Source organism: Lutjanus erythropterus, chromosome 13, assembly GCF_056507025.1.
Source record: "Lutjanus erythropterus isolate fLutEry1 chromosome 13, fLutEry1.hap2, whole genome shotgun sequence".
Lineage (NCBI taxonomy): Eukaryota > Metazoa > Chordata > Actinopteri > Lutjaniformes > Lutjanidae > Lutjanus > Lutjanus erythropterus.
Genome location: NC_139329.1, coordinates 27,873,713 through 27,899,755, shown reverse-complemented (window position 1 = coordinate 27,899,755; position 26,043 = coordinate 27,873,713). Strand labels below are relative to the sequence as shown.

The 26,043-nt window shown below is 39.2% G+C and overlaps 1 protein-coding gene across 1 annotated transcript; it reads left to right on the top strand.

Moving 5' to 3' along the window:
• Nucleotides 1–603: 603 nt before the first annotated feature.
• Nucleotides 604–26,035, top strand: ano2a (anoctamin 2a). The gene is made up of 28 exons (XM_084734218.1): nucleotides 604–936; nucleotides 7,365–7,532; nucleotides 7,699–8,019; nucleotides 10,182–10,277; nucleotides 10,957–11,129; nucleotides 11,482–11,536; nucleotides 11,648–11,699; nucleotides 11,848–11,903; nucleotides 12,261–12,308; nucleotides 12,481–12,545; nucleotides 13,511–13,645; nucleotides 13,737–13,897; nucleotides 14,743–14,825; nucleotides 15,276–15,287; nucleotides 16,286–16,360; nucleotides 16,475–16,531; nucleotides 17,074–17,148; nucleotides 17,622–17,823; nucleotides 18,630–18,741; nucleotides 18,835–18,892; nucleotides 18,984–19,084; nucleotides 19,211–19,374; nucleotides 19,476–19,628; nucleotides 19,882–19,934; nucleotides 21,084–21,262; nucleotides 21,514–21,619; nucleotides 23,469–24,042; nucleotides 24,776–26,035. Exons 2-28 carry the CDS (start codon nucleotides 7,386–7,388, stop codon nucleotides 25,441–25,443), a joined length of 3,981 nt encoding a protein of 1,326 aa, XP_084590344.1. The 5' UTR covers nucleotides 604–936; nucleotides 7,365–7,385; the 3' UTR covers nucleotides 25,444–26,035.
• The last annotated feature ends 8 nt before the right edge of the window (nucleotides 26,036–26,043 follow it).

Below are 26,043 nucleotides of genomic sequence, written 5' to 3'. Positions count from 1 at the left end.
TCAAATTAATACATCAAATGATCCAATTCATAGACATTGCCAATATTTTTTACCTTTACCATTTTCAACATGCACCATTTTACACTTTACAATAAAGCTCACTTTGCCAGCTATAAATATCAGTAACTCATATAGTAACATTAAGCAGTAAGTGGGTCCATAGTGATCAGACAATGAGCCCAGACTGACATATGAAAAGATTATAGGTTATTTATCATTGTTTATTAATGATTTATAAAATGTTTACCAACTAATTGGTAAGGTAAATATAAAACATGTATGAATCCTTTATAAGGGTAGTCTTATTGTAAACTGGTACCCAGTACTGTTACTTTTACTCAAGTAAAAGATCTGGAGTCCTCCACCACTGAAAACTGCTTAAAATGTGGTGGTTGCAGTTGCATTAAGGAAAAGATCGCTGATAAAATAATAACCTAAGTTGCTTTTCTGCATCTCAGATAGTTAGAACTGAATATTTTAATTAATTTTATGGTAATATAAATTAATAATATAGTATATAATATAATAAAGTACATATGAATCAATAAAAGATAATTAACGTTTTCCGCCGTGTGTGAGATAATAAGCTTATTTTTGCACTGATTTATATTTTGGCGTCACCTGGGACGCATCATGCCTGCAGAGGGTAGGCGAGGTTTACTTTAGTCTGGTCACCTGTAAGCTCTTTCTTCCCTCTCTGGCTTACAGACACATACTCTAACACACACACACGCAAACACACAGACACACCTTCCTTCCTGCCCTCCGTATGAAACAAGCGAACGCTCAGGGGAATTAGCCGCCTTGTGCGCGCGCGTATTAAGCCAGGGGTTGCGGGAGCGCGCGCGGATTGTCCACCATCTCAGCCCCTCGCGCAGGCAGTGCACCTCACGCGTCTTGTCATCCATCTGAAGAGCTGATCCTCCACGAGCACTGGTGAGTCCACTTTTTCTTTTCTTTCACCTGAAGTGTGCTAAAAAAAACAAACAAACGGCGCACTTGCCCTTTATCACTTTCTTGTCTTATTTTTACTGCCTGCTGTCTGCTTTGACCGCGTCTTTGTGGACTTTTGCACTCATTTATTTGAAGTGTGGCTGCTTATTGTGTGTGTACAGTCCCTGTTCCATATAGAAAGCTTGACCCGAACCGATGCTTTTATTGTCTCAGTCTGCTGGTGGCTGCAGCGCAGAGTGTCTGTCAGGGTGCTGAGGCACTTTTTTCCATGCGACCATCTGGGTGCGCACAACTGTTGCGCCCACCAGCGTTTAATTAAACACATATTTGTCGAATAAGCACCTCCTGACAACTGCCCGGGGATTAATTAGTCCAAATGGAAATTAATTAGTGTGATGTGGTCTGTGCTGGTGATCATTTTTGTCTTGAAATAGCTTCATAAAAACGAAAGCTCACGGACAGGTGTACGGTGAAAGAGTGCTGCAAGTCTTTTTTGACGCCTTACGGAATTTCAAACTGCAGTCTCTTTGTGTTTGAGTTGTTTGAGTCCCGTTATGGCATTAGAAAGCAGCTGTTAAAATTAGCGATGTGTAATCTGCTGTCTTCCAGGAGGGAAAGTATTAGACCGCTCCCCTGCTGCCCTCTGCCCCGTTAATGTTAATGTGAGGGTGCGGCTGACCCTCCTGCCTCCGCTGTTGAGCTGTCAGCAAGCTTACAGGCCTTTAAGCCCCGCGCTGAGACGCACACTTGGACGCATTTGCGCACTCGTCTTGTGCCTATTTCACAGTGGCACAGACGAGAAGGACGTAGGCTTACGAACATGCATAAATATGCACCCAAGATTCATTAATTTACTGCTGATTGGAAATTTTTTCTGTGTGCTCCACACAAGAAAAACATGACATATAAAACACATACAACCACAGATAAGGACAGATAACAATACAGTAGCAGTGCAGCAAATATAATAATAAAATACATATGGTGCATACCCTTAGAGTGACAAGTTCAAATGTATGTGTTTGATTTAGGCCTTAAAATAAATAAAAAATGTAAGAGCCTATGTAAGAAACCTTAGTTAAAATGTAATCCAAGAAAATATAATAAAACTGAATATGATCTATGTTGTCATACATTTATACTGGACCTCTGTGTTGTGATTACTGCTAAACTGTTCTGCACAAAAGAGCAATTTTGGCAGAATTAAATGACAAAGGTCATATCTGAGTCTTGAAATGCAAACTCCAGCCGTCGTCGTCTTTCCTTTCACAGAGTGACAACAATGTTGAATCCACTCTTGGCAGAGGCTCTGCACTTTTCTCCTCATTTTGTCGTCTTTTATGGAAAACAGTTCTGCTAAAAGTACCAAAAAAACTGGAAAAGTTGGCCGCTGCCTGTTTTTTCTTATGTATTTAACCAGAAAAAAAGATTTTCGAGACACATCTGGCCAAAAAGATAACATAAAAACATTGTATACACACCATTAAAAGAATAAGGTAACTGACACATGCTACACAAGAGTACAGAAAAAAGGCTCAATATTTACTCACACTGTCTGAAATAAAGACAATTGAAATGAAGGATGCACAATTAATTGAAATACTATCAAAACTGTAATATGGCCAAATGTAATCTAAATTGCAGAAGCTGCAATGTTTTGATGAAGGAAAAAATATGTGACAAACATCATAATGAAGGACTGTGGTGCTGCAGAGATGCCTACAAATTTTGTTTACCAGTTGTAAGAAAACTTGTTTATTTTCTCAGTGGTAATGAAAAGGAATTATGCAAAATTATCATAATTATCATTCCCACTAATCATGAATCATATTGCAATATCTGTCAAGATAATTGCAATATGATTTTTTTTTTCAGTACCATGCAGCCCTAAACTAGTCTTGAATTTCAGACTGCAGCCAATATAATTAAATAGATGTTTTCTTTACTTTCACATAAGGACCACAATGCAGAATCCTTTATTGACAGATGTTCTGTGCATTTAAACTCTAATGTTCTCTTTTCTTTTCCTCCTGGAAAATGTTTGTGCCAAAACCAACAAGAAAATCTGGAAAAATTGGATGCTGATTTAATTTTTTCCTTAATTTTTCCTGTACTTAAACAGTAAAAGTTTTACTGAGATTAATTTTTTTTCCAAGAGAGACCTGGCCAAGAGGACAGCATGAAAAACATCTTTCAAACCTCATGAATAAAATAAGGAAACTGTCACATTCTCCATAAGAGTATAAACAAAATCCAGTTCTGCTGTCTCAATAAAGACTAGAAATTTAAATTTAGAACCAAACCCGCTGACCAAAAGTGCCATTTTCCAGATCTAGAATATATGATATGTCTTCAGTTTGTCTCTATATACTCTGTTGTATTTGTTATGTTCCTGTAAGGTGATTAGTGTATAAACCAAACATAAGGTGAACCATGTTAGTCTGTCACTGATATTCTAGTAGATGCTTAATTTAAGTGCCTGCATAGTCTGCCTGCATATTAGTTAACATGAGCAGTATAAACATTTTTCGGAGCTGCAAAAATATAAGCCATTGGGTAAAAGGTATCTTGACTAATGAGCCAAATGACTAATACACTACACATGTAACATCTCGCTAACAGCGTAGTAGACAAACAAATCAACCACAGTAGCACTTACGATATGCAATATTTGTATAGCTATAACTTTAAAACATATCTATAATACTGTCATGTTGGGAGCAAAGATAAATCTGAGTGATTACAAGAGGGTTAAAGGGATCAGAAGCAAAAAATGTATTTTGTTACACAAAATTATGTATCTACATTTGTTTTTGTTTTCCTGTGAAATACTTGTTACTTTCTCTTCTTCAGGCCTTTAAAAATCAGCCAAATTAAGCAGTCTGATGAGGAAATATCAGCCTTTGGTTGAATTGCTCGCAACTTATTTCCACAATATGTCGATAACGCGACTATAGATAATAAGGAGACATCAGTTTATGTTAAGAGAGACACAAGTCAGAAAGTTTGGGAACCACTGATCAAAAGATTGCTGTGCCATTATAGATAAATTATTTTCATAAGGTGTTTTTGACCTGCTGAACTCGAGGTGACATTCTCAATTTCCATCCCAGCTCTGTGTTTGCTAACACGTGGTAAACTGGGATTATCGTGGATGTGTGTGCATAGGTGTAAGGGGATTGACTGTTGAAGCCCTCTGTATATGTTGTTATGTGTGTATGTTGTTTGGTCGACTGTTGGTGTATTTGGACGTCTCATGGTTTTTCCTGGTGTCTCAGGTGGCTTGAACATGTAGTTTGAAACTGTGGGAAACCGTTACACACGGCCCCCTTTCTCTTTCACCTGCATAATGATGGAGGAATGTATATGGCACCTGTACTCACAGATTAATAACACAATTGTCATTGGTGTGTAAATAAAATTAAATGTGTTACATACTAAATGGCTCAAATATGTAGCTTTCACTTCCTACCACCTGATCACTTGGGTGACTCAGAACTCAAACTGTATAATTAATAAGATGGATACCACTGTATACCTTAATGCATACGTGCACAGAGACGTCATCATTTGTATCTGTATCTGTTCAAACAAGAAAATTATCTGTCTTTGTATCTGTATTTGTATGTAAGACCAGAAATGGGCGTGGTTTATACCAGTTCAAAATATATTTAATTGACATGTGCACAGCTGAGATGAGAAATATGAAAAATCTTTGGCGATTAGACTGAAGGGAACGTTGAATATCTGGACTTCTGATGGGCTCAACCTGGGCACTGGGTCAGAAGAACTGGAGGAGAATGAGGTAGAGGAGGGTCACAATAATTCCGTGCAGAAATGACAGCTGAAAGCGGCAGAGAGGAGAACGGATTTAAAGTTTTGACATAACTACATGATTGGCTGATGGAAATTGTGGCAGAATATGCTTGGTTGACTTAAAGAGTGAACATCCATGGATAAGTGATTGAGAATAAGTGGGTAAAGAGAAAGGGGGGGAGAGAAGACAGTCATGGACAAATGAGGCGCAAAGATGGTCGTCCTGATTGAACTTATGTTGAACATGTTAAATGAAAATGTCTGATTTTCTAAGCTAATATTCACTGACATAGCAATGGTTGTGCTTCCAAAATATCAAAATATTTCAAGTGACATGTAATCGACATGTAATGAATTATGAAATATAGTTCCTCATAATGTAATTGTCATTTATCTCTTTCTCTCTTTTTATTTCTAACTGCACTAAGTTTTATGAACTGTCTAAAGCTCACCACCACCTCCTCTTTAACAAGGGGATATTGAAAAATAGATATAGAAATATCCCTCAGTTGAAGGGAATAATCTGCATTAAATCAATGACTTATTAAGGTAGACGTTTTTTTTAACTATGCCAAGGTTATTATGAAACTGACTGAATAATAATTATGTTATTATGTTAGATAAATATCTGTTTCCATTGCAATATTTATGCTTTCATGAATAATGTATTTGGATTTAAGCGTATCTCTACCATAATATGGTTTTATTTAATCAACTCCTAAAACAGAGGCCTTAAAGACTGTGAAAAGATAATCTAAAAAAAACATATAGGCACATCCCTATACCTAATAGGATGGGTGCTGGATCGCAAAAAGTACCTGGCAGAATTGAGTAGAGACTTTAGACTTTTCCTCAGAGGCAGTTTGAGGAAGAGCCTGGAGCTCAAAATGTTAATAAACAAATTTTTGGTGTGCAGGTCTCTCTCCCTATCACTTCTGGCTTAGAAAAGACTTGCATCACATTTTGAAATATATAAACTGCAATGAAGCATGGACCAAAGTGTCTCTGCATAAAATCAAAACAAGTTTAAGAAGTAAATACATTTTGTAGTTCAAACATGGCAATATAAATTTTCACTTCTTATTATAAGTCAAATAATTTAATTTAAAAACATTAACAGTCAGTCACAGATGAGGGATTGGTGTTGCTCTATCTCTTTCTGCTGTAGAGTGTGAAATCTTATGTAATAATGACAGCGTCAGTCTGACTGACAGAGACCTGGATAACCTGTGACAAACTGTAAAAGACAAGTCTTCACTCGAGCATTTGCAGCTGAGCAGGTTTTGCATGGAATCTTTCGAAAGTAGTCCTGAAATTATCAATGCTCATCATAATGAACTAAAGCCATTAAAAAACTATGCATACCAGTACCACTATTGTTATCTGTTGGTATTTCTGAGCTTGAGGAACAGTTAAGACACAGAACTGCAAATTTTATCCGAGATTACCTGTGTCATTTTGTGCATTTTAAGAAATGTTTCATGCCTGTGTGGCTTGAAGTCGGAGAAAACACGTGTTTCCAGTGGTGTGAGACTTAAGACCTCAGTTGTCTCTTAACACTTCATTCTCTTTCTACAAAGAACGAGCCCAGTGACCAAATTACCCCAACAGATTGTAAACTGTGCCGCTTGGATTGCAGTGCGAGCTTAATCTGAGCCCCCAGCTTCATTTGGGTAAAAAAAAAAAAGAGATGAGACAGCTTAACTTTGGCTTACAGTTGATCTGTCAGTCTAAACAGCTACTACTGTGTTTTTTCACACGATATTCGAAAGTAAAATCAACCTGATGTTTATCTACAATTTACATGGCTGGTTTGACCGCACAGTAAATTGCTACAATAGATAGAAAACCTGTTCAGTCAAAGAAAATCGTATTTATGATAAATTTTTAGAGATTAAAATATTGGTGCCCAATGTGGAGGAGGGGACCCCTGTGATGTGTCGCAAGAAAATTCTGAGGGTTCCAGTGTTGAACCATTTTCTGCCCCAAAGAAAGAAGAATTCCTCAAAAATACTTTCTTTCTCCTTAATTTTTATAACTGAACTCCTAATAAACAAAAGATAAGGGTAGACATTATAAACTTCAGCCTTCACCTTTGTTATTTTGTTTTGATGTTCTTGCCTGTGCCATTCAGGTATCTGTCACTTTTTGTAAGAGGCTATGTATTTATGGATGTGAATTTATAGATTTATATATATGAACTGATCCATTTACAGACCTACACAAATTCCAAAATTCTCAATAGTGTCATAATACTGAGATCTTTTGAGATCATTTTGATGGGGTTCCATGTTAACAGGACATTCTGCAGTTGTTTTTGTTTTAGACTTTCCTCTACTGTTTGCTTTTTTGAATTATTGGATAATTTTACATTTTCACTTGAATAAAAATGATTGGTGATCAATGAAGAACATAGTCATGCTTTGACAAATGGACAAATAATCAGTGATGATGGCTGTAATGACATCACTTCACATCACTTATGCAGACTAGGATCTACTGTTAATGGAACATTTTTTATCCAATCACAACCAGAGCTGCTATGTTATCCAAACTTCTGAACACTAAACTCCTGTTTTTCTTTTCCAACACAGGGATGAAACGGAAAAGAGCATATGCCTGTCACCACAGAAATGAGTGAGTCATCGTCCATTCACTCGTCGAAGCTTGTTTCATTGGCCCGATCGCTGTCCGGGCTTGGGCTTGATGCCGCCAACGGAGGCCTTGTCAACCCTCCTGGCAGTGATGAGCCCCCTCCTCCGGTAGGGACTCCTCCGACTGCAACACGCTCGCATCCCACAGCTTTGAAATCCTGCACACATGGAGCTTTGGCTAATTGGCACGCTCTCGCACTCTATTATTCCCTGTTTGCAACCCTCATCACTTCCCTCATGAATTACTTGTGTGTGTTTTGGTGTGTTTGTACAGGAGTCTGGCATTGATCTAGGCCCAGGGCTCTTTTTCTCTGATGGCAAGAGGAAAGTGGACTACATCCTTTGCTACAAATACAAAAAGAGGCGGGCATCCAAGGGGCGCCTTTCCCTGGCATCAATTGCATCCAATGGGAGTATACCACTACCAATACCAATACCGGGAAGATGGGAGACAGAGGCAGAGTCTGGGGAGGCGGGAGCACCTGCAGGAGATGCAGAGGAATCGAAGCTGTCTGAGGAGGAGAAGGCTTTAATAAGGGAGGAGTTTGAGGCGGGCCTACTGGAAGCCGGACTACAGATTGAGCGTGATAAAGAGGTGTGTGTCTGCTTTTATGTTGCTTTCGCCGTGATTATTTTTTCATCTGCTGTACGCTCCAACAGACATTCATGGTTCATAGGCATCCTTAAGTGATGTTGCCACAAATCCTGTGATTGGACAGCTGCCAAACAGATAGAGGATAAGACTCAGTCTGTCCCCTGAAGCTGGAGGACATTCGTGCCCTCTAATTAAAGGGAGAACTTATTAGAAACCAGCAGTATATGTTAGGTTAATAATAGTTATAATCCCAACAATGACAAGGATATTGCATATTTTCTCAGGTTTAAAACTAGTACACTTCATTTTATTAGAAATATGATTTAAGAATACAAATGTAAGTACATGTATACTTCATTTGCTTCATTTAAACTATACTGAAAGTGTTTTTGAAAGTGTTTTTTTTACTAAAAATAAATATACTAATTCTGCAGTACTTAAAGTGGTATTTCAGTGAGACACAAAAGGTGTACTGTATTGTTTATTGTGTCTTGAATTGTGCATTAGTGTATTTTTAAAAAGTATTCATTCTAATTCTAATAAAAATATATTCAGTACAAAATTAGTTGTTCTAAAATAGCTAAAACTCCCAAGTTAACTAATCATTAAGACACTTGATGTACTGCTGATTAGTCTGACTGTAAATGCACTAAAATTGAATATACTTTGCATATTTATTTTTCATGGTGCTGTCACTGATTGTAGGACATGTTCAAGTATATGTGTGTTCTTGTTTGTTTTTTGTATTCTATATGTGTGAATGTGCAGTCATGCATGTGTTGTGTGTATCTATGTGGGAGTGTTTCTGTGTGTGTATGTGACGCTTGTGCGTTAAATCAGCTGCTGTTTTGGTTGAGGATTAAGACCGCTGACCGTACGTGTGAAGCCAAAGGCCAGATTATAGGGCCTTATTAGACAGTGATCCACTACTCGGAGGTGCGCGTGCTGGCACAGGAATGTAGGGACGGGCAGTTGGTAGGTTTAATTTTTTTTTTTCTGGGTATGTGGTATCTGTGCACTGTCAGTGTGTGTGTCTGTATCTGTCTGTGGCCAAATGTGATGAGGCTGATGTTTCAGGCTGAAAAGTGAAGGATCTGTTTGAATATTTGGTGTTGTGGTTCAGCAAATGAAAGGAATGTAACAATATATTGAACATATATTTATATATGTTAATGTATAATTTCTGTTACTGGCTGCTGCATTGTTTGCAATTGTACATACATCATTCAAACATTCATTGCTTGCCAAAAACAATTCATGTCAGTTTGCACATACTTAGGTCATGACTGGTTACTTTTATTTTATTTTTTGTACAGGTGACAACATGAGGGAGTCTACACTAGTTTTCCTGATTAATTATACAATCCAGTTAATTCTGTACAATCTCACTTTGCAGCCAAACTGTAGAAATAATCCTCATCATAGTGGTAAAACTATGTAGCATCTTTTAATCAAAATTAAATTTTTATCTCCCATCCAGAGGATTTCAGTGATTTTGTTTTTATTCATATTTTGCTACAATTTAAAATGAATATTTTTACATTTCATATCTTGACAGTAATGCAGAGTCTGGTGACTCTGAAAAGGCTGCAGTAGATTTTAATGCTACCAGTGGAAAATAATATTAGAGTTGTAGCAGGTGTTGTTTGAGCCTGTGCAGTTGTGTCTGCATTGCACTGAGGTCATTACAGTAATTGCATGGACAGGTTGTAATTCAGTGGTCCAGACACGACGTAAGAGCTTGTCACCTTTCACATAATCAAAATTAATAATTGGCTACATTATAGTGGCTTTCAGCGACCTATTCCAATAGATAATAATCAGTATCTGGAGTCATTACCTATTCTTTAAAGGATTGGGAGGTTCTGGACTTGAAATAATGGGATTCCCTGCAAAACAGCCTCATTGTAACGCAAAGTAGCATACTTACAGGTTAAGAGAGCTACCTCAGGACAAGTAGCAGGAGCAATTAATACAAAGATAAAGAGAATGACGTAGACAGTTACACATTTAATCTATCCAAGCTGCCCTGCAATGATAACCTTGAAACATATTTGCTCAGATGTAAACCAAATCTACTGGTGGTTGATGATATGAAGCTTTGCATATAGTGTTTATGTTTAAATATTAAACTGTGTGTTAATGTGTGTGTTTATGTGCAGAAGTCAAGTGGCATAGCGTTTATTCGGCTGCACATCCCATGGCCAATACTCAGTCGAGAGGCGGAACTTCAGAAGATCAAGGTTCCTGTGAAAAAGGTCAGCAGTTTTAAACACCCTGGTCTTTAATATTCTAGTTGTATGTTGCATATTTTGTAGCACTTGCAGAAGATTAATTTGGGTGCACATAGAGGTGGGCAGTTTGTCTTAAAAATATCACGATCCATTTAATCGTAATCATGATCTACAATCTAAATTGCAATCTTATGTCTCACTTCTGCCCTGTAGACTATATCCCAACCATTTGTACCATTAAAACACAAGATTGCAATAAGGACACTACACAGGTTTCAAAATGGTAATTAAGACCTGAGTTCACTTTGAAGTCATAAATTGTTTTACAAACTGTCACCCAACAAAGAGACACGTGAAGTAATGCGTCCAATCAGCAGAGCTGTCTAGTTGGTTACATCACTCTATTAATTTGTTCATGTAGTGTGGATCCAGTTGTCAGTGAGGATATGTATTTTTTTTAAACAGAAGAACTTAATACCACAGTCTCCACAATTTAACCAAAAAATAGATAGTGGAAGCTTTAGATCATGATTTTTGTCTAAAATGATCAGATTGTCCACCCCTAGATGCACATTTTAAGTCCAAGGAGTTGTCAGAAAACTGTAAAATATGACATGAATACTGACAGATAAGTTAAATGAAGTGGAACATAGTGTTACTGATTTGACGTAACTGTTCTTTCGTGTGTGTTTTCACTGAGCAGAAATGTGAATTGCGGAAACGGATGGGCATCGCTGGGTTTTGGGATTCCTTTGTGACCAAAATCAACACACCGTTTCAACCAGATGTCCCCAACTGTGACGTCCAGAAAGACTCGCAGACTCACTCCCACTTCAAAACCCTCAAACACCCGTTTATCAGAGACAAGCTCTACCTGTGAGTACCAGGACTGTCACTTGCACCGCATAATGGACTGGTATCAAAAAAAACTAAGCCCCTTTTGGAGTCGCCCTTGCCTGGGGACACGCACGTCTTTTAGTTCAGTCATGGTCAGTGATTTAGATAACACCCTAATATCTAAATCACCTGCAGGCTGCATGCTTTTATCATCCTTATCATGAGCTTTCACATAAATTGAATTTTCACGGTACACTTCTGAAATGTGATTCATACAATTTGTGTGCTACTGGGACACAGCAAGTGACAAGATAAGCCTAACAGTAACAGTAACACTCAGATTTTAATATTGAATGCTCACATTAGGTCTTCTTTTTGTCATTTCCTGCAGGTACGACATCAAATCTACAGAGACCGTATTTGACAATGCAACACGCAGCAGAATAGTGAGTCCATAAACAAATATCTTCTTATTTAGTGTAATGAATGTTTTTTATGTGTTTTGCAAAAATGTTTGATCCTAAATAACATTTGCACTATGTCATGTTTGCATCTAGGTGGCTGAGATTATTTCACGCACTACACTCAGACAAACTTGCCAAACCACTGGTGAGCTCTAACTTTTGTTTTGGTTTTATTACCGTTCATATGCATGCTGCTGTCAGTCAGATTTCACGCTGCCCGTGTCCATATGCTATCGGTCACAAAACTGAATGTGTCTGTGACACTGTGTCATGCCTCCTCTTTGTGTCATAAGGCATCAACTCATTATTGGCTCGGGGTGTCTATGACTCTGCCTTCCCTCTGCATGATGTGAGTATAACAGAAGTAGCAGCTTCGTCAGACAATGTGTCATTAAAGTCTATCTGCTCAAAAATAATTCATACATGTATCTGTACGTTTCATTTGAAAGACATTTTAAAATGTATCTACTATGATTTTTTGTGTGTGCTACATCTACTGTATGCAAAGGGCTTAATGATATCATGTAGGACAGATGCAGAGGCTTATGGAGATAAATTGGAAAAAGTGGAGATCTGAGCAATTTTGATAGGAAAATACATTTCCAAGCCCTTAGTTATGGTTATGATCATTGATCATGCATAAAATATGTCATACTGTAAGGCAATTTATCTCATATAAAGAGCTGGTAACTGTTTTTTTCTTTAGGGGTCATTCACAAGGAGAGGGCGGAAAGATCAGCGAAATGACAGACAGGTAAGTTAAGGGGGCTCGAGTGTTTTCAAATCCAATAATATTAGCGGAGATGAGACCATTCATTCTCCTTAAGGCAGGAACAGATAACACTATTAAAAGCCAGATTTTTGTCCTCATCATACATATTGAATTATTAACTTGTTATTGTGTTTTACTCTTTCACATCCTTCAGCTCCTCCATGAAGAATGGGCTAACTATGGAGTCATGCATAAATACCAGCCGGTGGACCTGATCAGGTACTGTAGCTTGAGACTGCAGTGTTCATTACAGCAACTAATGCCAAAGTTCTTGTTGCCACATGTTCATGAGTGTGCTTATTCATTTTAAATTGATAATTTCTTATGTGTAAAGTTACCCTGGGGTGGATTATCTGAGCTGACTAGAGGAATAAGGCTGCAAAAGTTTAAAAAAGTATGAAGGGGCAAGACTGTGCAGGGCCTTGTAAGTGAAAAGTAGGTTGACAAAGTCTATTCTATACTCAGCTGGAAGCCAGTGAAGGGATGTGAGGTTTGGTGAGGTTATGTAATTAAAATATGTGAAAATTATGGTATGGAATAGTTGTTCTAGCTCTTTTGTGGATGGCAATGATTTCTGGTGTTTTGTAGTTGAAAGAAGCAGGTTTGTACCAGTTTGTTTATGTGATGATAAAAATTCAGAGATTGTTCAAAAATTGCGCCCAAGTTTCTTGATGACAGTTAGGCAGCCAGAGTGCAAATTCATTTGGACCTTAATTTTATCTAGATTTAACAGGAGAAAGGTGTGTGCCATCTATTGCTTTACGGCAGTCATGGAGGGAACCAGTATTACTCACTTCATTTGGTTTAAGTGAAAAACAGCTGCGTGTCCTCAGCATAGCAGTGTTGGGAGATGCGATCGACTAACCAGGAAGCATTTACAGCAAGAAGAGCATGGAGCCGAGGACTGGACCCTGTGGTACTCCGCAGGGTATAGGGGCGGTTGAGGACACAGTGTTGTCTATGATGACATAAAACTCCCTGTTTGTCAAGAGAACCAGTTGAGAGCGGAGCCTGAGATGCCAGGATTTACTCTCTGAGAACAATTAATTCCTGCATCTAATTTTATAGAAAAGAAGCCACTACTTTGGCGAGACCTTGCAACATTGCTTTCCATTACGCCTTTTGGGATAAAAATTTGTCAATCAGCAAACTCATATATGTCTGATACGTTGCTTTTGTAACAGGAAATACTTTGGAGAGCAGATTGGGTTGTACTTTGCCTGGCTGGGTGTTTACACTCAGCTCCTGATCCCTCCCTCTGTACTGGGCATCATCGTCTTCCTGTACGGCATATTCACTGTAGATGCCAATGTGCCAAGGTGAGCTGATACAAACTCTTCAACCTCGCACATGTTTATATATAAAGTATGTCATTACCACTGCTCATTATTTTTCATATGTATATTTCAGCCAGGAGACATGTGATGACAACCTGAACATCACCATGTGTCCACTGTGTGATGGAGTGTGCGACTACTGGCGTCTGAGTACAGTGTGCTCACTGGCCCGGGCGTCATACCTGTTCGACAACGGAGCCACTGTCCTGTTTGCTATTTTCATGTCTCTGTGGGGTAACTATACATTCAGTTACACTTTCCTGATCATGTTACAGCAGGTATATTTCAGTAGACCCACTCCCAGACACAGACACTTTATCTATTTAACCAGGTTCACGCAATAATAGGCAAGGCAGTTTGCTCTAATGTGAGCCCTGGCCAAGACAAGACAGCAGGAGAAAAACATCAGCATGGATAGATATTGATAACAGGTGCACAGAGACATCATTAAGTGTATCTGTATCTGTTCAACCAATAAAGGCAAATGTTTTACTTTGTACCCTAATATTCATTTTCAGTATAATTGTTGTTCCTTCAAAGCATCGAAATGATTTAATACTGGCATGCAATCAGTTATGAAATATATATATATAATATATTTATTTGGCTCTCGAATCCCAATAGTCTAACTGTGCTGTGTGTAGATGAATCCATGGCGCTATCCGTGGTGCTAAAGTAGTAGACGGATATATTTCATGTTGGTTCATAGGTCAGTTTGCTTGGCATGGATGAACATAACAAACTGGGTCCATCCCCCTTATTAAAAACTAACAACTCACCTACAGCACATAACCATTACGATCAGCCATTGAATAACTGTCAATATTCATTTAGCTAATTTTTTAGTTAGAACATCTTAATATTTCTGCCTTAAAAAAAAATAAATTATTCTGTAATTCATATTGAACCAGCCTAGGACTACTTTCATTAATTTGTTGCTCCAGGAGTGTTTCTTTACTGTCTAAAAACATGTTTGTACACTAAAAGATTTGCTTGTGAGGTCAAACAAATGTTCAGGGTTATTTAATTTTTCACTGCCAGGTATTTTTGACACATTCATCTTGTGTATCTTCTTGTAGCTGCCTGTTTCCTTGAGCACTGGAAAAGGCGACAGATGTGTCTGAAACATGCCTGGGACCTGACGAGCTTAGAGGATGAGGAGGTACAAAAGTAGATTCAATAAATACACACATACATTATTGGACAATGGACGCAGTCAGAGCAGAATGAGTGTATGTCTTTGTATCTACCTCTTCTGGCTTTCTGTTATCTTAACTTAAAGTGCCAAGTCAGTCAAGGGTGAGAGTGTTAACCTCATGGCCCGGGTCAACCTTAACGACAGGGATCAGTTGTGGTTTGCTTTGCAGATTACCGTTGGTCTCAGAGCAGTTCCCTCCCCTTAACACACACATACTGTACACATACACTCATGGTCACTCCAGTGCTTGCATTAACGCTCTGTAAAGAGCTGTAATGGCATTGGCCTGTTCTTAAAGCACCACACTTGCTGCATGAGATGACGCAGCAGGATCGCGACATAAACATGCTCTCTTTGTCTCTGTCTGTTTCTATTCGTGTCTCTGTTTCTTCCCTTTCTGTCGGCTGCTTGAAGGAGCGAGTCCAAGTGAGTCCAAGTTTCTGTGCCATTAAATATACCCATGTTGAAATCAGAAGTGAATTGCATTTGAACATCACATAATAAAAATCAATAATCAAAAATCTGGAAGAAACTTTATAAAGTTATGATTATTTGTATACTGTCAGATGTTTTTTAGACTAATTTGCAGTCAGCATATTCTTCATTTTATTCCCTTCACTTTGTATTTGAGTAACATATTCTGAGATCCTGTTTACTCTCAACTGTGGAGAACAGTGGTTTCTAATGAGGACTTTTTTGTGTTACACAAACTGCAATTTAAATTTGTCAGCTCCCTCTGAAAATATGAGATCACTTGCAAGCAACATTATGCTGTGAAGCTAAAACATGCTTCAGGCTACAACCCTCTTAGAGCTACAAAAATGAGTTCACTGAACTCTGACATTTGTAAGGAGGATTTAAAACTACAAACAGTGGTGGAAGAGGTATTCAGATCTCCCCAAGTAAAAGTAGCAGTACCTCAAGGTAAAATGACTTCACTACACATAAATGTCTATTTGATTAGAAGTAAAGTATAAGTACAAAAGTATTATTGTATATTATATATTATATATGTGTTATTGTATAAACAACATTTTAAAGATAGTCTAAAAGGTGGGCTGTGTGATTCAGAAATCCAATACAATGCAACAGCTGTATTATGCCTAATGTGAGCTAGGTAGTGAGTTGGCAAACTGTCACTACAGTTGCTGCTGCAAAACTAACATGCAGAGAGAATGAGAGCCAGACAGCCATAAACTCTCCTGATGCTACAGCAGACACCGCAACAACAGCAGGGAAGTTAAATGTATCACAACTAATCTATAATAAATCTATAATACATCATATTTTACAAACAGATCATATATTCTTCATGTAAACCCTTGGTCTTAAAAGTAACTGGTAACTAAAGCAAATATAGTAAAGGATATTTGTCTCTGTAGTTCTGTCCCACGTGTTTTAATGAGTGTATTTATGTGCTGCAGGAGGAGATGAGGCCTGAATATGAAGAAGCTTTACAGGAGAAGAAAGGGAAGATGAAAGCACAGTTAAAGAAGAAGGTACTGTACCTCAGTGTGTGTTTTTGCATGTTTCAGATACAGTTTTATGACTTGTAACACAAACTGCACGTATGATTAATTTTTTTTCCCCACTCTGTTTTTACTCTGTTGCAGTTGACTCAAGCTGGGGACAGTGTAGATGGAGAAACAGACCGGATGCTGGCCTCTCAGGTAGCACTGCACTGCTCTGTGTGATAGGACATTAGGCGGACAGAGTTACTGGGCGGGGGGGCGGAGGCGCAGAGCTGTCACACTGCGGCGATTTAACTTGCTTCACAGAGAATGCTAACAAGGATCTCGTTAACTCAATTACATTACAGTCAGCTGAGGTAAACGGCTGTAGACAAGCAAATGTTACAGTTCGTCTTTGTTTTTCATCTAAAGTTATGACAGACTAACTGGGTGTGTATGAGTTTTTGGTCGGTGCATGAAGAAGAAACCCCCTCCACCCACAGTGGGTGGTTGAGTCCAAAGCTGCTTACCTGCCTGAGATTAGCTCAGATTACTGATGGAGAGAAAAAGAGGAGGAGGGAGAGGAAGAAGGGGAGGGGATTTCTGTCCTTTCAGATGGCAAACATGCACCTGCCAGACAGAAAACATAATGTGCGTGTGTGCAGAGCATGTGCCCATAATATACCATGCAATAAAACATACAGCAGTGTTTGTGTGTGTGTTTTTGTCTGTGTAATCAAGTTGCTTGTTTTTCTTGACAGCGAGAGCCAGAGTCCCTGGACATTGAGGATCACCTGTCAGGTTATCTCATCAATGTGTCCACTTTACTACTACTGGTAATGCATTTATACTATCACCTTTCTAAAATCCATTTGTCTCCGTGTTGATCCCTCTTGTAATCATAAAATGCTTTTACATCGCACAATATTCTATTATATAGATTTCAGGTATTTTACATAAATCAGCAGTTTATATCTATCTATCTTCATCATGTTTGTCAATTTATATACATAAATTGTCTATTATCTACATAAATTCCTGTGTTACTCATGTCCATTATTTTCTCATTGATCTGCTGTTGACACTAGTGAGACTAAATGAGTACTTGCAACAATTTTTATTGTGTCAATCAGTTGATTTTATTGCAGGTATTAAAATATTGAATTAAAAAAAATAACAGAAAGATTAAATTGCTAACAATAAAAAGAGAAAATAAATCACTGTGACAACTTGTTTTCACAGTCAACAAATATTCCTCTACATCAGTCGTGTCATCTAACTTTTGTGTCCATGTGTGTTTTGTGTCCAGATCTTTGTAACCTTCTCGGCAGTGTTTGGGGTGGCGGTTTATCGCATCTGCATGTTAAGCGTGTGGTCTATGAACCCCGATCCTGAAGCGAAGGCCAGCGTGAGGATGACCGTCACCACCACAGGCATCATCCTGAACATGCTGGTCGTCCTGGTGTTGGAGGAGGTTTACGGAGCGATCGCTGTGTGGCTGACTGAACTGGGTATTGTACTGACTGCTGTTACAAAATAAAGCATTAAAAAGGGAAGATTTTTTCAGAATTAAAAAATGGCAGATTTGAAGGTACATGAATATTTTTTATGTAAGTGAAGCCGTAGTTTTTAACACTGCTCCACCCTAAATTGAAAAAATGGTAATATTCAAAATATATAATTCAAATATTTTGCTAATTATGCCACCAACTTGCCATAGACTGCAGATGAAAATTAGCCTTAATTGTGGCTAAATCTGGCAGTTTTTACATGCCATGCTCATGTTAAAGGTAGCATCGGTAAGATTTATCCCAGCTTTTCATAAACGTCCCAGAAAGATGGCTGATTGTTAAGTCTCCTTCTTAGGACAACAAATACTGACATTCTGGGTTGGTAAAGCATCCAGAGTACAGGAAAATAGTAAGAAAATAAGGAAATACAGGCAGAGGGCAGGGTCCCGGCAGATACATACATATATGAGTCTAAACATTGTTTATTTGGAAAAGAAAACTGAGAAGATTCTAAATCCAATATTTCACCATTGCATTATCAGGATCAGAATCAGAATCAGGTTCTATTGCCAAGTAAGTTTTCACATACAAGTAATTTTCTGTACTATTTTGGTGCATAGTACAAGAAAAGTATAAAAACATAATTTCCAAAACTATTTGTTGGCTAGATTAAAGTGATATTTTAGATCGGAATACTGTATATCTACTATAGTTTCAAGACAAAAACATAAAGAAATAAACTCAACAAGTGAGCAAGTGTGTCTAACATGATCTGTCTAAGAACTGTTGTGTCTCTTTTCCAACAGAACTTCCTAAGACAAAAGAAGAGTTTGAAGAGAGGCTGATCTTTAAGTCTTTCTTTCTCAAATCCATGAACGCCTTTGCACCTATTTTCTATGTGGCCTTCTTCAAGGGCAGGTGTGTGACGCTTATAAACTCTTACTACACTCTCGTCCCACCAGCGTCTGTTTTTCTTTACTCATCTCGTGACGTGGTCCTCTCTTCAAACAGGTTTGCTGGGCGGCCTGGCGATTATGTTTACGTCTTCGGAGACTATCGCATGGAGGAGGTAGGTTCAGTTACACACATTAGTGGTTAGTGTTTGTGTGTGTATATGTATATGTACAGTGAATGTGCCTCTGTGTGGTTTGTTTCCACAGTGCGCTCCACCAGGCTGCCTCATCGAGTTGTGCATCCAGCTCAGCATGATCATGCTTGGAAAGCAGCTCATCCAAAACAACGTGTTTGAGGTTCTCATACCGTATGTATATGGGTTCTCTTACTTTTTACTTCTACGGATGTTCGCATCTTGCAAAATTGCTTAGTTTACCAGATTTCCAGTCTATGCCATCTTTGTTCTGACTCCATGCTCTGTGTTATTTTACAGCAAGCTGAAAAAGATGTACAGAACAATACAAGAAGAAAAAGGAAAGAAAAGAGCGGCAGAAAATAATGAATCAAACGAAGAAGAGAAGAGACCAAAGCAACAGTTTGACAAAGATTTCACTCTTGAGCCCTTTGAAGGCGTGAGCCCAGAGTACATGGAAATGAGTGAGTCTCTTTTATTCACTGAGTCATTCACTGATGCAAAATCACGCAATGTCAGTTTTAACCATGTGTGCCTGCTTGCATGTGTGTATTAATATTCACAGTAATCCAGTACGGGTTTGTGTCTCTGTTCGTGGCCTCCTTCCCGCTGGCGCCAGCGTTCGCTCTGCTCAACAATGTCATTGAGATCCGCCTCGATGCTGCAAAATTTGTCACTGAGATCCGACGGCCGGATGCCGTGAGGTGTAAAGACATAGGTACAGATGAGCACGTCCATGAGAGCATGTCCACTCTGTCGATCTCTGTGTGAATGTGAAATAATCTATCCTGGAACGTTTTAATCACTTTCTTTTCCTTTATTCCACTCTGCCCCTCCATTTTCTGCCTCTTCGTCTCTGTGTCTGTCTGTCTGTCTGTCTGTCTTAACACACTCACACAAACGCACATACACATGGATGGACACACTTCCCTTTCCCTCTTTGTCTCTTTTCATGCACATGCTGTCTCCAGGGATTTGGTACAACATTCTCTGTGGAATCAGCAAGTTCTCTGTCATTACCAATGTAAGTGTGTGAATGTGCATGTGTACTGTGGCATAACCTTTGACCTCTTAAAAATACTTTGCATAGACATCAAGTCTGTGGAATAAAATTTTTATCTTTTCATTTGGATTGCAGCACTTAAACTGCCCTCTAGAGTTCTTGTGTTTCTCATCAAAACATCATTGATGTCTAAAACATGTTGAAACCATGTTTGTCCTGATAAAACATTTGCAAATCGTTTTTTTAATCATATGCGGGAATGGAGTGCTGCAGAGATTTTGCAGAAAATGAGCCTTGTGGCAAACAAAAGTTTATATTTACACGTTTTGTTCAGCAAAATGTCACCTTCACTAGTGACAAGTATTCAATATAATGATGTTTAATGTCTGCGACAACCTCTATAGTCTTATTTAGCTACTTGCAAAAGTTGCAAGTCAGGTATTTACTGACATAGTTTACAAACAAGATGTGAAAATATCTTCAGCTTGTGCTAACCCACAGACCTTATTTCAGGCATCTAACCAAAACCCATGAACAAAAACTATTAACTTTAAAAGGATGCAAAAATGTTTCCAGGTTTAAGGACTGATTCCTTGAGCGTTATTAATTTATGTAACTGGTTGCTAGCCAGCAGTCCTCTTCTTCCTCATCTTTGTTGGTTCATTGCTGCACTTCTGTACGTGTGACCACCACCAACTGTCTTATCAATCCAAAGAACAGCAGAGAAATGGTCACAGGAATGTCTATCATGTCACAAAACTGGGACTACTCGTAAAAACATTGTGCTATAGGACTCCTCGACTATGTATTGTCTTAGATTTTGGATATCATGATATTGCTTAAAGTCTTGTCTTTTTCCTGATGTAATTTTCTGAACTGTTCTCGCTGTTCAGTCATTTGACAAACCCAATTAGTGCCTTGAGCAGAACTAGGCTCTAGGTTGAGAGAGTTTCCTGTTGTGTAAAACAAGTGAAATTAATTGTGAAGAAATCGTTCAACGTACTGAAATCACAACAACTGATCATTATAATAAATCATACATCAATCAAGAGATTGATGAACTATTTTCAACAACAAAAAAATCATGGTCCAAGCCCAATACAGCAACTTGTACATGACAGTGTATCATAATACAGTGTTGTCATTCCCACTTCTGGTTTGTCTCCTCAGGCGTTTGTCATCTCCTTCACATCGGAGTTTGTTCCACGGATGGTTTACCAGTACATGTACAGTGTAAATGGCACCATGAATGGCTACACAGAGCACTCACTGTCCTACTTTAATGTCAGCAACTTCCCACCAGGCACTGCGCCCACCACCACCCTCATCACTGGAGTCTCCATGTGCAGGTCAGAGACTGACCTTGACCTCTCTGGATTTCCCCTTTAAGTTCTTGAGCCCAGCAGCTTAACTCTTGCCTCGCCTAAATCCCAAACTTGTTTGGATATTCTAGAAACTGTAAAATGTGGCATCTTTAGCAGGGATTTTACAGGGGACAAATCCTTCTAAGAATTACCAGATTTTTCTCTGATTGTAAACACCCTTCATTCATCTCGCTCCAGGGTCAGCCTTGCTAATGCTCAAACTGTCTGTTTCTCAGGTATAAGGATTACAGAGATCCTCCATGGGACCCAGACGCATACACCTTCTCTAAACAGTACTGGTCTGTCCTGGCGGCAAAGTTGGCCTTTGTAATATTCTTCCAGGTATGAAAATAATATTCACAAAATAAGACATGTACATGACATTATAGTATGCAGAAGTCACTGTGGTTATACCCACTGAGTGGCAAAAAGACGACTGAGTGGCAACATTAGTGATGCGCTGGAAAGAGCTGTTATTCTTTTACAGACTGTTAAAACCTAAGAAAAGAGAAGCAAATTGATCTCTGCAATTCACAGAAACAACTGAAATCCAAGCAGCGAAACATGGATTTGTGGATTTGTATGCCTTTAGGCTTTGCTTTGTGTATTTTCCCAGCATCTAATCCATAAATGTCAGTCAATTCCTCACCACATGTCAATGACCATGTACTGCTGTTTCTCTGCTAAGTTGTAAGGATCATTGTTGAATCCAGCTGCCTTTAATTTAAGCAGATAACCTGTCATCTTACCACTCAGTCCAACTGTGAGGCGGAAAGTGGGGTCAGTGCGTACACTCTATAGTGGTTACAATAATGTCAGTTTACAAGTCAGTGTCTGATCTCCATGTGTGTCTTTCTGAAATCCGTGAACACCTTTGCACCCATTAAATATGTCTTTCTTTAATGGAGGGTGTGCACAATTAGTTTTAACACCCGTATGTCTCTGTCAACAAACATGTAGCAAAGGCTTGTCTTTTTCAAAACCTTGCTTCACACATTTTTCACCATTATTTGCCTTTACTGCTGGTGCATTAAAGGAGAAATATGTCATATATTTATTGTACTAAATCATCAAATGACCACAATATGGCATCAGAGATTAGGAAACCAGCCACGGTCAGCATGTTCTCCTTTGAAGTTTATATTCTAGAACTTGTTTGCCCATTTAACATTTATTATAAAATTAATGCCGAATATACCCCTAATTAGTATTTGTTCATGAGTCATAAAAAAACATTAATAATCTTTCAGAGGCAGTAGATATATATAACAGTTAAAGTGAGTAATATGTTACCGGATTTTAGCAGGCAATAAGGCAGGCTGTCATTGAACTCAACTGCAGAGTGTGTATTGTTGGAGCAGCAGGCTTTTGTTTTCTGGATAACGGGCTTAGACAATTGATGGCGTTATAAACAGCTGATTAAGTTACAGTGCAGGACTTGACGTGGTTTGTCATTGTCCAAGGGTAATGTTGCACTCATCTTGTGCTCAGGTTCAGTGTCCCTGTACTCTGCAAGCAACCTGCCAGAGCTTTGAGCGTGGGGAGGAGCGGACTGAGGAAACAATCAACTCCAAACATAGATTGTATATTAAATAGGGGTTCAACTTATTTGATTTTCTGTCTTTGGCTCCCACTTGCTATTTGGACTGCAGTACTCATTTTTGAATGCTAAGATCTTACATATTGCTCCTTTCATGTAATGTTATAGATAAGGATGCACTGATCTAATTTTGTCTCTCCTGATACTGATTGTGATACGCCAGCGTAGAGTATCTGCTGAAACTGATTCCTGATCCGATAGCAGTGTTTTCTTTTTTTCCAAATTTAAAATCTGTACACCACACTGTGAAGATTGTCAAATTTATTTTTATGCAGGATAAGAAGAGATCAGGGATTGCTGTGGTGCTAAAATAGTGAATCTGATAGCTGACACACTTAATTTTATAATAACATTAACAAAGTGTATCTGTAGCGTGGATGTGGTTGTGATTAATCAAGTCTGGCTTCTACCCAATCAGCTTAATGAGGTCACTATCACCCCGATGCAATCCGGTGGAGTGGTGCATTCCTGTAGATTGAACTAATTAAACCTCGAAGTATTTATCCCTATAATAATGTTAACATAACATTATTATTGTTACAAAAACATTATTATTGTTACAAAAACATAATTAATTGTGGTTCCCTGTAGAACCTTGCCATGTTCCTCAGCATGCTGGTCGCCTGGATGATCCCGGACGTTCCACGAACTCTGCGCGAACAGCTGAAGAAAGAGAACATGATGCTGATGGAGTTCCTGCTGAATCAAGACCAAGAGGCACGTTCCAAATCTCACTCCCCAAGACGCTCCATCCACTCCTTCCCCGCCAAGATAGACATCGTGGTCGAGGCGCCACTGGATGAAGAAGTGGACCAGCAAGTGGAGGAGAAGGAGGAGGAAGAAGACGGGATTGAGATCAATCTGAATGAACCCAGAAGGTCCAGTGACAGTGATCCAGAGGTTGGGAAGTCATTTGAAGAAGTTGAAGAAAATTTACAGGAAAAGAGAGGAGATGAAGGAGAAGACGAGGGTGGAGAGGTAGATGCGGGAGAAAAGGAAAAAGATGGAGAAGTGAATGAAGACGATAGAAAGGTGGATAACGAGCAAGAGGGACAAGAAGAAAAAGAGGAAGGAGAACAAAAAGAGGAAGAAGAAAAGGAAGTCAAGGCAGACGAGAACTATGCTGTCGATCTGGACTCCTTCATGACCGAGCTGGGCCTGTTAGGTGAGCAGAGAAGACTTAGACTGGGTTGGAACAACAAAGATGAATTTATTCCAAGATTAGTTTGAATCAGAGTTTGGTAAAAGGTTTCAAATTAATAAATCCAGACTAAAAAGTAAGTGGAGCTCTGCTGCACTATTAAAAATATAATCTTTGTTTATTGATGTAAACTGTAAAAAATTTGGCAGCTCTGCATTTCTTAACAAAATATAATGTTTGCTGGCTAACTAAAAAGTCAACACAATGTTCTGTTGTTTGCCTGCTAGCTAAAAAGCCTAGTTAGCCTACTTATGATGGCTTGGCAGAGAGGCTCTAATTTCTAGTTTCTTTGAGAAAAACCTATCAGCCACATTAATGGAGCAATATGGCCAAATAACAGAAGACAGCACAGTAACTGGCAGCAACTGACAGACTGTTTTAATAGATCAACTGGACTGAAAGGATGAAGGGACAGATCATCAAACACAATTGGTTCAAGTCTGTCCCTTTACTTTCTTTGCTGAACTTTTTTTTTTAAGTTATATCTCCTCAAGTGTAAGTTTAAGGTTAATGCTGGATCACATTTAATATCAGTTTAGAGTAAAAACTAAGAGAGTTTTAAATTTAATCCTTCTGATTCTGATTAATTCTTGTTGATGAAACCCACCCTTAATATCTGCTTTGTGTTTGTGCTGTTTGATCCTCAGATTACCCCGTGTTTCATCATTTGATTACTTTTCTATTTCTTGTCATGCAGATGAAGAACCCTCATCGAGCACAGCTGCAGCCGCAGAGCTCCCTCGCTCAGGCTCCAAACAGGAATACCAGAAAGACCAGGGGCCTCCATCACTTCCATCATCTAAAAGAGGCTCATCTCAGAGTCTGAAGAGCTCCAGGGCAGACATTACAACATCAGATATTGACACTAGGCTCTTCTCGCTAATTGCTCCTCCTCCCAGGGAGTCAGGCTCGAGAGCAAAGGCCCGCTGCTCCACCCTGCCTTCCCGCCACAGAGGTGCCGAGGCTTGTTACAGCCTGCCACGGCCCAGCCACTCCACCAGCCTCACGAGGTTCCAGCAGACGGCCACACTTACCCCCCTGGTCCCTCTTGGCTCTTCGGTATCAGCCTCATCCAACCCATTCTCTCCCCCACACACACCAGTGTCCCTGTCATCTCCACATCCTACACAGTCCCCACCACCCCAGCAACCCAAAGCCCCCACTGAACTGTTTGCGCTGAAAGGCCCTCCGCCTCAGCAGCCTCGCTCCAGGGGCAAAGCCCGGTGCTCCACCCTGCCTCCTCGACAAAGAGTCCCTGGTCCTGAGGAGCCCTCCACCAAGCCTAGCCATTCCACCAGCTTTACAAAGCTGGGGGACCGCATCCCACCCTCCCCCAGTGAACTGAGGCGTAACACTCCAGTATGAGGAGAACTGGAAGCTAAAGGGAAAGGGACAGAGGGTGGCAGAGGGAGGAGGAGGACTATCCAGATTAGCCTCCCCGGTCTGTGCCTGGAGCCTCACCCCTCCTTCTGTCCTCCCTATCTGCATACATAATACCTGGGGTCTAAAAGGAGACCATCCAGATCAACTGAACATCCTTTTTATCCGCATAATCTTCACAGAGATGTTTATACTACTCAGTGGTTTAGGGCTAGACAAGACAAGGGGGTGCTGGACAATCCAGAGAAAGACTGAGAGTCCCCCTGTGATGCCTGCAGAAAATACCACTGGACTGAACTCCTTTCTATTCTTTCTATTCTTTTTTTTTTTTGGGTTGTTGTTTGTTTGTTTTTTTGTTGGTTGTTTTGTTTTTTCCCACAGCAGCTCTGTAGCCACTGCGCCTGTAATTTTCAGCCCCACACATGCAGCAGTGCTGCCTTGTAGACAAGAGGAAGGTGGAAAATTATATACAGCACAGCTAATATCAACAGTTATGCTTGTAGATCTACTGTTTATTTTTAGAGGTTTTGATATATAAAAAATGTAAAATTACAATAAAAGAAGGACATATTTTTGATATCTGTT

Excerpts from the sequence above, each read along its gene's own strand:
- ano2a (XM_084734218.1), top strand. The coding sequence starts at position 7,386 with ATGCCTGTCACCACAGAAATGAGTGAGTCATCGTCCATTCACTCGTCG. Across the intron at positions 10,278-10,956 it reads TCAAGGTTCCTGTGAAAAAG|AAATGTGAATTGCGGAAACG; the intron begins GTCAGCAGTTTT and ends TTCACTGAGCAG. Across the intron at positions 24,043-24,775 it reads GACCGAGCTGGGCCTGTTAG|ATGAAGAACCCTCATCGAGC; the intron begins GTGAGCAGAGAA and ends CTTGTCATGCAG.